Consider the following 12,259-nt stretch of genomic DNA (forward strand, 5'->3'; position numbering starts at 1 on the left):
CACTTAGTTATTTAACCCAAACCACGATCTTTGTGGTTTGTTGTTTCCTGTGAAGACGGAAGTTAATTTTGAAAAGACTATATGCATGTAACGAGCTGAAATTGACACGTTGTTGGACATTCGTGAGAAAACTCACGAAAAACAAGGAATAACTTTTCGTAAGATATCATACAAACCATATGAGGAGACGTTGCCTAAGTATAGCTGAAGCTGACTAATACACTGATGAAACGAAGTGTGACAATGTTGAGCTGAGCCTGACAAGTCATAAGATGTCCTAAAATGGCTGCTGTGCAGAGGACAAGCCCTCTTGATTTACTTGAACATCATGACCTTTGCCTCCGGTGTCATCCTCAGTCCAAACATTGCAAAGTTGTTTCTTCATTTTCAACAGTTTTTTCTAACCGCCTCGCAGGGCTGTTACCTACTGTGACTATATACTCTTAGCCATCTGTTAGCATCACACAAAAACAATATTGTGGTGTTTTACAGTCCTATTACACATAAAGAAAATATAATGTGCTAAAAATATTCTAGTGAAGAGTAATGTATAGAAGTGCTTTAGTTAAACTGTGTGTTTTTTTTTAGCCTGCAGTTGTGTCTGGGTTGACAAACATGGCTGGTGATGGTGGGAACTTTCCACCCTGAATACACGGCTCAGTCAGTGTACCGTGACATTGGGTCATTTCCTGGTTGTTTCCTATTTTTCCCCTCTACTTATCTGTCCAGATTTTTTGACAGTCTGTGTCTTCCTTGTTAGATAAATAACCACTTAATAAATTGTGATTTGTTGAGCTGTAAGCAGTGACGCGAGACAAGGTCCCAACAAACCTTCAAGGTTGTTCAGTTTCAGCATTCCTCCTCGTTTTTTCAGTTCTCCCACTCTTTTTGTCAGGCTTCATTTGACACTGTGAGATGCTGAATGTGTGCAACAAACAAAAGCTCTTTTCATTCAGTTAGCAGCAGCACACACACACACACACACACACACACACACACACACACACACACACACACACACACACACACACACACACACACACACACTGAGCCTGTAACTCAACAACCAGACAGCTACAGTACCACTGGTGCAGGAAACAGAGACTCTCTGAACAGAGGATACATGAAAAATGAGTTGACTGTGATGCTGCTGTTTATTCAGAATCATCATCATGAAACTGACACTGAAAGCAGGATGGGTAACCAAAACCAACAGGCAAATGTCTGGTGTTGTTCAGGTAGTTTGATGAGCCATGGCAAATTATTTATACAGACTGTAGGGTATCTCATAATAATCTAAAGGACAAACATTTGTTTAGTCAACAACCTCATCGACCATCCGCAGATATATCACACTAATTTCCTGCTACAGGGCGTTGAAAGATTGACTTACTGCCCTTTTGTATTTTGGAATTTATCAGCTTATTGTGGGTCTTCTTCTTCCCTATTGTATCTTACAAATAGTCACAAGATTGCATTCAATAAACATGAGTCTCACTGTGAGCATGGACTACATCCATCATCTTAATTGCCGTATCCCTGAGTGTGTCGTCTGTTTCTACCCAGCTAGGGTGTGCCTCCTCTCGGATGTCCTCCTCCCTCCCGGGCTCAGACTTATTCCTGGAAATACAGCCCTGATATTATAAGAGGGAGGATGTCCTTTGTTGCAGCTTTGCTTTCCTTTTCCCCTTAGCGTGTGTGTTAGTTTCATAAATAGGTCATTTTCCCACCCTACTCTCCAAAATGATGACATACAATAATGTTGGTTTTCCAAAGAATCCATTAAAGACGTGTTTGTGGAGAAGAATCAAAGCTAATTGGATCTTACAAGAACCCTCGATGAATCCCTAGTTACCAGAGTATTGACATGGATAGAAAACCCTGCTGGTATTTCTATCTCTTTTCTCTTCTTCTTTTACTCTTTTCTGTTTGAATGAAGAGCAGCAGACAAACCCAGTCTGAAGCTGAACAAGACCAAGGAGGGAATTAGAGCAATTAGAGCACAAAAGAACGGCTAGAAACGCCTCCTAAACCTCAGATAAATCATCACTTGCTCGGGGAGAACACAACCTTTAAATGATAGTTAGTGGTCTGTCAAGCAGACGGTTGTTTCTTCAAGCTAAAAGGCCTCAAAGCCAATGTTTTGTTGCTGATGCTCAGTTATATGTGGTTTGGTCTGGAATTTATAACTTTCCATGTTGAATTACTGGTAGTTTGTCCCATTTTGTTCTAGTGAATGTTAGGGATGCTTTTAAAGCGACAATCGTTGCTTTTTTCCCACTCTGGGGCAGCGGAACAAGCTTTAAATACACAGTTGTTGTGGCAAACAGTGCCTATTTATACATCCAGCAAACTTTTAGAGTTGTTTTAGTCCACCTGATGAATGGAAGTCACACTTTGGTTTCCACCAACTCCTGTGGGAAATGTTCCACTTTGTTCACCAGCTATTTGTCTTTAACTTTATCTTTATGCAATTTGGTGCTAGGCGGCAGTGGGTTTATCACAATGCACCCAAAGAGTGGTGAGGATGAATTAAAACAGCTTGTTGTGAGCAATAAAACTTAAACATTGAGTTGAAAAATGCAAAAAACTCTGAAGAGCTGAGGACTGCAAAGTTGGGTGAGAATAATCTGTGAGTTCGTCACCACGAGCAACTCCTTCCACATAGCATGTCGTAATTTAATCCATTGTTGATATAAAAACATTTAGCTTTAAGTGTTGGTTGATATTAGGGATGCACAATATATATCGGGCCCAATATTATTATGTATTATTCCAATAATGAAATTATAGCCGATGAAATTATGGGCTGATAATATGAAGCCAAATTGCTTTCATTTAATTAACAAGCGCAGTGGATGTGGATGTTTGTGGATGTTTTTCACAGTTTGAAAGGAAGATTGCAATACATGTTTTTTTAGAATAATGAATAAATGAACATTCAGAGTCAGAACTGTTTTTTGTGTTTGTTGTGTTAACAATAGTGATGTCAGTTAGATCTGGTTACGTTAGAGCTATGGAATATTAAATCATCCGTCTTTACTCACTACATCTTACCCTTAAACTTCTTTTTAAAATACAAAAATGTGAAATTATTGGTTATCTTATCAGTATCGGTCATGAGAAGCAGTTATCAGTTATTTGTATCGGCTGAAAAAAATCCATATTGTGCATCACTAGTTGCTATAAATCAGCTGATACTCATGCTCAAGTAAGATTGTTGATATCCTATTTGAGAAGAGCATGTTCAGGTTAATTGTGAAAGCTGTACTTTACCTAGCTTACAGTATTTCTGACAACAAAATCAACAATCTGGATTTCTTTTTTCTTTGTTCATTAACTGATGTTGCTCATGGAGGAGCAGCAAACCTGAAACATGTCGACACCTTTGATTTTAACAAGCATTTACAAGGTGTATCACATCCAGAAATAGTATCACAAACAGTATCAGAGTAGGACAGCAGATAGCAATTGTCAACGCAGAGGGAGGTATTGTAGAGACTAACACAAACCTCAGTCTAAAGGCATTTATGTGTCACTTTTTCCTCGTACTGTTGCCATGAACACTTCATAATTTTCCCTCCCTGTATTGTTTTTGTGGTTGTTTTCTCGTGATGTCTCTGCCACGGCATGGCTCCCTCTGATTGGCTCGTTGTAGCTATGGTTTCTGATGCTGCGTGGGAAAAGAAATCCGATTGGCCATACTCGGCTTCTTTGTTCTTGTTAACCCGATCTGATCTCAGAGCTGTTATTGTTGTCTTAAAGGGAGAAGGGACATTTTTGGCTACTCTGTGAAATACTCTCTACTGAGCTGCTGAGAAGCTGGACAATATCATCTTTTAACTTTAGGAATGAACACTAAATGTAGAGGAATTTGTTGTGGTGGTCCTGCCAGTTTATGTGCATGTTTAGCATGAAAAAGCCCCATTATTGAGCTGTGTCTTGGATGATTGGTGGTTCCTCTGGCTTTGGAGCATAATGGCCGAGTCTATTCAATGGTCCCATTCACAAGTTTCTCTTCTTCTGTGTGTGTACTTGAATACTTGAATAGCCTGGTAGCCTAAATGCATCTGTCCACAGTGTGCCACTCTTATAAGGGACAGCATTGAGTCCACACCATGCTATACAGCGGCTGTGATGAATCATGCCTCAGGATCATGGTTCCTGTAGGACAGTGACACATTTCTGAGGTCATCTTTTTTGCCTAAATTTACTGTTACTTGACTTTCAGGAATGCTTTACCATAATACAACATCAATACTAACTACAGCCCCAAGAATAAGTAATCAGAGTGAATTATATGTGATAGAGTGAACCATGCAGATCATAAAATCAGCTCAGCATATCAAAGGTTCATCTTTGTATATTTAAATTAAATGCTGGAGGGCATAATTTCATTACCTTCATTAACACAGTGATCTGTCAGAGGTTTCAACTGCTATCTGAAAAAGATTTTCCTAAAAACAAGTCCTTTTTATGCCACCAAAATCTAAGAGCAGTTTCACAGACTACATTTACATGCACAAAATAGTCAGTTTTTTGCCCTTATTCTGACAAAGACAGTATTCCTATGCTGTTTACATGGCTAATAGAATGCTACAGGAATGAGTCCTAAAACCCAGAAATGAGTTAGCATGTTAGTACTTCCAGTTCCCTCGTTTGGAAGCCATTGGGTTTTTTAATGGGTTTTAGTTTAGATGCCTGAAATAAGGTCTGTGGTTAACGCAAGCTTAAGAGAATTTAACGTTTTGCTCTATGATATAAAATACGTCAGTAAATATTCCACTTGTGAATTTTGAAGCCTTTACGTGTCTTAAAAAAGGCAGTTGCTAACAAGTGGCTAAATGAGACTGCTAAATGTCATCAAGCCGACTCGTCTGTCTTTACAGCCTCGTTGTGTATACTCAAGGTCATGCGACGGTGGTGTAGTTTGTTTATAGCCTAACGTTAGCTTTTTACTCCTGCCGATTGCATTTACACTTCAAAAATTATAAAAGAAGATTATTTTACAGAGCAAAACCTGTAGGTATTATAAATGTGTGTTTGCCATAGAGCTTATTTTCTGCAATAATCCAAAACTCAATGGAAAATTCCCATTGGCATTTTGTTGAGGGAACCAGGGCGATGCTAATTTCCTGGTTGGCCTACAAAAATATGTCATCCCTGTAGCGCTATATTACCAAGAGGAATTATCTGGGATGAAATCAAGTTTTTTCTCTGTGAGTGAATGCAAGAAATGGTGAAGTAACCAGCCGGTGTAAAGAACTAGACTGCACAGATCATTTGGCATCCCATGAAAGCATCCTATGCATATATAAATACTCTGTAGGTGGAAAATAGACGCATAAACAGAACTTTTACAGCTACCACTATAAGCACTACTACCATACCAGTCCCCAGACGACGACACACAGTACAATTAAGATTCAAGCCTTAAAATCATGAAGGTCATGCTATACAGTATAGTGTTAATTTCGTTGTGGTTGTACTCGGCGGTGCATGCTGCAGAACCAAAAAGTCTATGGAGAGTCAGACTGGTTTGAGCTGCCTCGTCAGAAACCCATGCCAGATTAGATGGGACTGTTGCTTTGTACTGACAGAGAATGGATGCAGCATATTTCTCTGCATGTGTGGTCAGTTTTGGTATGTTGCTCCACATACAGTAGCTATTTTGTCTGCAGCAGTCTTGCTTACAAATCTCTGTACCAGAAAATAGAAAACAAACCTGATCCACCCTGCATTACATTCTCTCTACAAAGAGATCCACAAGAGCAGTTATTAAGAAAGACATAAAGCCAAAAACGGTGGGACAAAAGAAGACAGTTATTTTAGCAGCCTACGTTACTGTCCTCCCAACACCAACTGTCTTGTCTGAACTCTCATTACACATTGGAGCCTGCCTGACCCTGCAGCTAATCTCTTAAACCAATTTTATTCTCCCTTCTCTGCTGTTAACATTGCCTGCACTCTTCATCTGAACCATTAAGCTAATCGTATTAATGTCACTTTCCACTGACAGGAACCATCAGACTTCAGATACATTCAGAGTTATCTTTGTGCACGATTAAAGGGAATATTTATTACTACTACTGGCTTCAGCTGTTAATTGCAGTCGAGTGCTTTGGTGTTACGTAACAAGAGGATCTCTGACTTCCTCCATGATGTCAGGTCCGGCTTTTTGTGGCCGTTACTACATAATCAATACAAAATGCACTCGTCTATTGTAACCTCATATTGTAATTAATAATAATATTAAACTTTATTTGTGCAGCATCTTTCAAAATAAAGTTACAAAGTGCTGTACATGGGTAAAACACAGTTACTGCATTTCAAGAATGATAATGGGATAAGTAAAATCATACAATTAATAGTACAAAAAATGTAATAAATGAAATATAGTGTAACAAAATATGGTAAGACAAACAAAACAAAACATTATCTCAGTTTATGCTTTAGTTTAAGCGGTGTTACTGATGATAATCAATCTGTCATTTATTTGAAAAATAGTCACACATTTCCATAGAAAGCTTCTTCAAATTGCTTTTTTTGTTAGATGGTCCAAAGCCCAAAGATATATTTAATGTATGATGATATACAGCAGAGAAAAGCAGGAAATCCTCACATTTGTGAAGCTGGAACCAGCGAATGTTTTACATTTTTGCTTGGAAATGACTTAAAACAAACCTTATGAGTTCACTGATGTTAGCTAAAGTTAACATTAGTTTGCTAATGACATTAGCATAGCTAGCCAACATTAGCCAGCTTTAGCAAACTCACAAGGTTAGTACAAGTTATTTGCTGCTTAACAATACGTTACCTAACTTTATAAGTTACAGTTACATCGAAATATTAAGGTTGTATTGTTGACCATGGTGTTATTGGTGGATATTCAAATGAATGAATGCATGTTATCATATCCTGATGATCGTCTCTTGCGTACACAATTTTCAGACGTCACTTCCTTCTCGGGACCGGAAAGGGCCCTGCAGAGGAGGTGGGCCCGAGCCTGGAGCTCTGCAGCTAGAACCTTCTAGAATAATCTGCATTGTGAACATGAGTTTAAAAAAGCTCTCCCAGCTCTCAGTAGCTATCATGAGGTTCCTCTGAACAAGGCGGGTGACTCCCAGCTACTCCAGTGAAGCATGAAATATACTTTTTATTAGAAGGTATTTCATGTTGTGACAAATATGGTCTAACAAATAATGGTTGCCTTGTCTCTATAATTTATCGTGTCAAAATATTAAAAAACGAGCTGTCAAAATTCATACATGTATACGTGCAGTAGCAGGAGGCCATTGAAGCTGTGAGATTAAAAGGTTGAGCTCCACTTCTGTGTAGGTGAAGCTGAAGCCTCCCTGACAGCAAATACCATCCACCCCTCCGCTTAAAAAGGTCATTTGTGTCAAGAGTGGCGTCTCAGTTATTAACCTGCTCCTGAGTAAACCTGTCCCATCACGCTACGGCAACATTTAGACCTGCAGTCTGCCGCCTCAGCTGGCCTCTCTCTTCTCTCTTTATTTAGCTATAAAAATGATGAAGCAGTACTCACTGTGCACCTGCTTGTTATTGTGCTCGTAAAAGTCTCATCAGCATTCGCTTTTGCATATTATTACCTGTGTGAATCTGTGTCTGTACATCTCTGTGTGATTTTTTTGGCTTGGCCTCCTCCTTTTTAGTCCCCTAAAACTGATTTTCTTTCTTTAATCTGCAACTTCTATTTCTCTCCAGTCTTTGCAAAAAGATTTAAGAATCAAACTTTCATTTCAAATTTGCTTCCAATCGAGCTACTGTATCTGGGATTATGTTTTACTAAGCAGGTGTAATAGAGGGATTACTCTGAGTCTTAGTTAGCACTCGTCTGGTCCAGGTCATGATCCGGTGAGCAGAGGATTTAGAGCAAACTTTCATTCCTAATCCAGCTCATATTGTACCTTATAATACTTTACTGGAGGAAATTAAAGGCGTTACAAAAGGATGAATTAACTTATACAAGACAGATTTGATAAACCTGGGCCTGGCAGGGCAGCCAATAGACTCTGAGGCTGCCCGGTAACCTTTCCAACAGAAATAACCATCCATCTACAAACAGGTGCACTGAAAAATATATATATACTTCCACATTCATTTGAGATAATAATAAAACCACCATAACAAATGATTGTCAGCGCCTCCCAGCTGTTGAACTGCATTTAATACTGCATGTAACATTATGTGACATCCAACATTTTCTAATGTGCAAAACAAAGCTCTAAGAGTCCATGTAATTTTAGATAAGGGAGCGAGGGAAAGGCTGATGGAAAATGACTTTCAACATGTTTATCTTCTTCAGCTAGCCGAATAAGAAAACTGTTGACAGAAGAAATGTCATCCTGCAACAATGCAGAGAGCATTTTGGAAAATGTAGTCTTATCTGTAAGAAACACAAGAACTAAATAAATACCACCAGCATGAGATAGAAGCTATTATTTTCCTGCTCTCCGCCTAATTTAGGCGTTATACATTTACATCTAAAACCATTACATGTCACACCTTTAACTTTGCAAACTAAAGTTTCATTAGTATAGACTTTGTTGCCCTGTAATATCTAAAAATAAATAAATAAATAAAAAATACAAACATTTAAATAATTAATTTTAATGTAAAAAATATAAATAAAAAGGGAAATTAAATAGAAGAGTAGATAGATAGGGAATATAATAAAAAAAATACAAAAAATCAAATTAAGACAGAAATAACAATTTATCTCACATTTAATCAATTAATTAATGCCTACATTTATTTTAAATATTAATTTGTGTTCATCTAATGGCATAATTATTTATTATTTATCAAGTTGTTTATTTTTTTTTTATTTTTTTATTTTTAATTTAGCAGGTTCCGTCCTCCATACGATGCATCAGCAGCCAGTTATCTGCAACGCAAGTGTACTAAAGTGTCCATGAGTCAGATCACAAGGGGCTAAAACTGTTCCATGATTTTAAATCGGCTATTTGAGATAAACCAATAATAAGATAAATATGTTATTAGCCTTAACAAAGGAAAGAGATGTTCAGTTGTTTTATTTTTATTTTCATTATTAGGTGTGACAAATGAGGGTGAGGGAAACTGTTGCTGTACTATGAGTGTGTCGGTATGTGTGTGTCATTTAGGGTGTAATATGCGAATAGGGATGAGATCATAGCCCAGTTTAAGAGTCAGCTGCTTGGTGTGTGTGTGTGTGTGTGTGTGTGTGTGTGTGTGTGTGTGTGTGTGTGTGGATGAGTCACTCTGCTCGGTGCACAGATGAGTCCAGCAGGATATACTGTAGTTCTGTACTGTTACTGTGGCTATTTTAGACACACTTATTTTGGTAAACTTGACTTTAAAGGGTAACTTTGGTATTTTTTCAACATATTTCCCCATGTTTTTGTGTCTAAGTGACTAAATGGGGACAACAATTTCTGAAATTGTTCCAGTATTGAGGGATAACGCTGTAACCGGCAGCCATGAAACGAGTTGCAAGGGCAAGTGAGCAGCGTCAATGTAACGTTACGTCCACTAAAAGTGCTTGTTTTTTTGCCACCGACAGGTTCAGATTGTTAAGACAAGAAGTGTCTGACAACATTATGGAAAGAACCCTACAGAGAAATTAAAAAATGTTCTTACCTTTCTGAGCAAGACTCTTTCCATAATGTTGTCAGACACTTATAATAACAATCAGAGCCTGTCATGGCAAAAACAAGCACTTTTAGTGGATGTAAATGACGATGCTAGCTTGCCCGAATAGCTCCATATAGCAGCCTGTGAGCAGCAACTTCAGAAATTGTTGTTGCTATTAGTCAAGTAGGCACAAAAACATGGAAAAATAGGGTCCAGGTTGAAAAATACAGAAGTTACCGTAGACATTAAACACACAGAAAAGAAATAATGAGGCACAAGAAATGAATGCGATGACAAGGAGGAACTCATTTGCCATTAAAAACAATGAGGAATAAAACATGAAAATGTTGTATGTGAGGAAATGACTCTCATTGATCACTCTCTCGCTCTATTTCCAGGACTCTCTCTACATGATTTATACGTCCATGTAGCCTCGAGTCTGCATGTGAAATGTGTGCTTTGGTGCCTGTATTTTCCTGCTCCTGTAACATCTTCTCTCTGTTTCTTGGTATTTTCCAGATGTACCACTCTGACCACGGCGTTGACTTCCCTGACCTCTCCTTCCAAATCCCTGGCAGCCCTGCAGAGCTGGGCCCAGCTAACAGAGAGTGAACACAACCCTCAACAAGCCACACATCAACCTTCACCTTCACCCACACAGGGCCTCCCTCTCTACCTCCAGTCCCTCCCTCCCTCCCTCCTGGACCATGGACAGCCCTCCTAAGCTGTCAGGCGAGACCCTGATCGTGCATCACATCCCCCTGGTGCACTGCCAGGTGTCAGGGCGGCGGCAGGGCGGCTGCGGAGCCTCGCTGAAGAGAAACAACCCGTTCATCCCACCGGAGAACCTTGGCTTGAGTCGCACCACTTCCCTCCCCGAGAGAGACGTCCTTCAGAGAGAGGCTCTGCTCTACAGCAGCCTGATCCATACCTCCAGCGGCTCCTGGGCCTCCCACAACGGAGTGAGAGAGAGGAAGGTTACCGGGAGGGGAGGCAGCACGGCGAGCGATGATTCATCGTTCACCTCGAGTAATTCGGAGGACCAGCTGATTGCGGCGCACACGTTACCCAGAGCCAAACCGAGGAACAGGAATCCGTTACGTCATAATCCGTTCCTGTTGAATACTGAAGACGAGGATGAAGAGGAGGAGGAGGATGGCGACAACAACCTCAGTGGTTACCTCGAAGACTCCTCTTTTCACCTCCACAGTGACACTGGCTGTGCCCTCGATGACGGGTTGGCTCCTTTCCACCTACACGACCTCGGCTTTGCTTCAGAGCCCTTTCTCTTGCACCGGTCGGTGGGTGGAAGCAGTCGGGAGTCCCTGAGGGCGGTTGCCTCGGACCTCTCCACCCACCTGGAGGACCTGGACATTCTCGGACTGGACAGCCAGCTGCGCCTCGGCAGCAGCGGCTCCAACATGTCCATGGATTGCGGAGAGCAAGACTGGGGCGATGACGATGGAGAGGATGAAGATCACCCAATGAGGTGTGGGCGTAGCTCCTCCAGCTCCTCCACGCAGCACTGCTCCTGCTGCGCCCTCTCCCAGCACTACCCTCAGCACTTCCCCGAGGCCTTCTCGGAGCCTTTCTCGGAGTGCCAGCAGGGCTACGGCAGCGACTCTTCCTGCAACAGCTCGGACGGCGTGCTCGTGAACTTCAGCGCCATTTACAACAAGATGAACAACAGTATTCCGGAGAAGCCGCCGTCCTCCGGGCACACCAACCTCAACAGCTCCACGGACCACTCCTGCACCTCGTCTGTTTCCGATCCACAAGGAAACAAGCGAGACTCAACCGGAGGCGCTTTCTATCTGGACCTTCACACCTCCCCGACTGAACCTCCCGTATCCCAGCTACAACCCTCCTGCCTCGGCAGCGCCTTCCCTCTCATCCGTGAACCTCACCTGTCCACCTCCTCCACCTGCTCCTGTGCCGTGGAGCACCAGGGGGCTCTTGACCTCGACGCCAACTGCAACTCGTACCACCCTCCGCATTCTGGGTCGTCCGGAGACCTCGCTTCCTGTCTGCAGAGTGAGGCGCGTCTGGTCGTCGCTACCCAGAACTACTACAAGCTGGTGACCTGCGACCTGTCATCCCAGTCGTCCCCGAGCCCCGCGGGCTCCTCGGTCAACAGCTGCTCCGATGAGCACAGCAAAGGCAGCCCCACCCCGACCCAGCCCCACGAGTACTTCCTTTTCAGGCAGAGAGCCGATGAGGAGGGTGTGGAAGAAGAAGACGAAGATGGAGAGTCATCTAGGGTGAGTGGAGAATCCTACCTTACTAGTTTTAACAATTTATAGTCCATCGGCCATCGACACTTGTGCTTCTTTTGCTGCAGTTGATCTGTGTGTAAAACAGTGCCAGCTGTAATACAGGACATGGAAAAACATAGAGCACAAGAGTCCTTGGAAATAAACACATTTGCTCGTCAAGTGCAGCATTTGTTAAAAGGTAGAACTGAAGATTACTCATTTAAATAATTCAGATGATTACATAATCCAAAGAAATTAAAACTCTTTGATTTGTACTCCAGTTCTTTTGTATCTTAAAAAACACAGCTTGCCGCAGGCAGTATGCATAATTAATCAAGTCAAGGCAGTACATTTAGTTAATTTAC

The 12,259-nt window shown here is 41.2% G+C and overlaps 1 protein-coding gene across 5 annotated transcripts in view; it reads left to right on the plus strand.

Moving 5' to 3' along the window:
• Nucleotides 1-12,259, plus strand: part of rusc2 (RUN and SH3 domain containing 2) — a 44,226-nt gene that overhangs the window by 11,327 nt on the left and 20,640 nt on the right. For all 5 annotated transcript variants that reach the window (XM_037777343.1, XM_037777341.1, XM_037777342.1 and 2 more), the window contains exon 2: nt 10,159-11,900. In XM_037777343.1, the coding sequence (XP_037633271.1) occupies nt 10,347-11,900 (1,554 nt within the window). In that variant the 5' untranslated portion in view covers nt 10,159-10,346. The remainder of the gene's footprint in view (nt 1-10,158; nt 11,901-12,259) is intronic.

The sequence above is a fragment of the Sebastes umbrosus genome, chromosome 8 (genome assembly GCF_015220745.1).
Source record: "Sebastes umbrosus isolate fSebUmb1 chromosome 8, fSebUmb1.pri, whole genome shotgun sequence".
Taxonomy (NCBI): Eukaryota; Metazoa; Chordata; class Actinopteri; order Perciformes; family Sebastidae; genus Sebastes; species Sebastes umbrosus.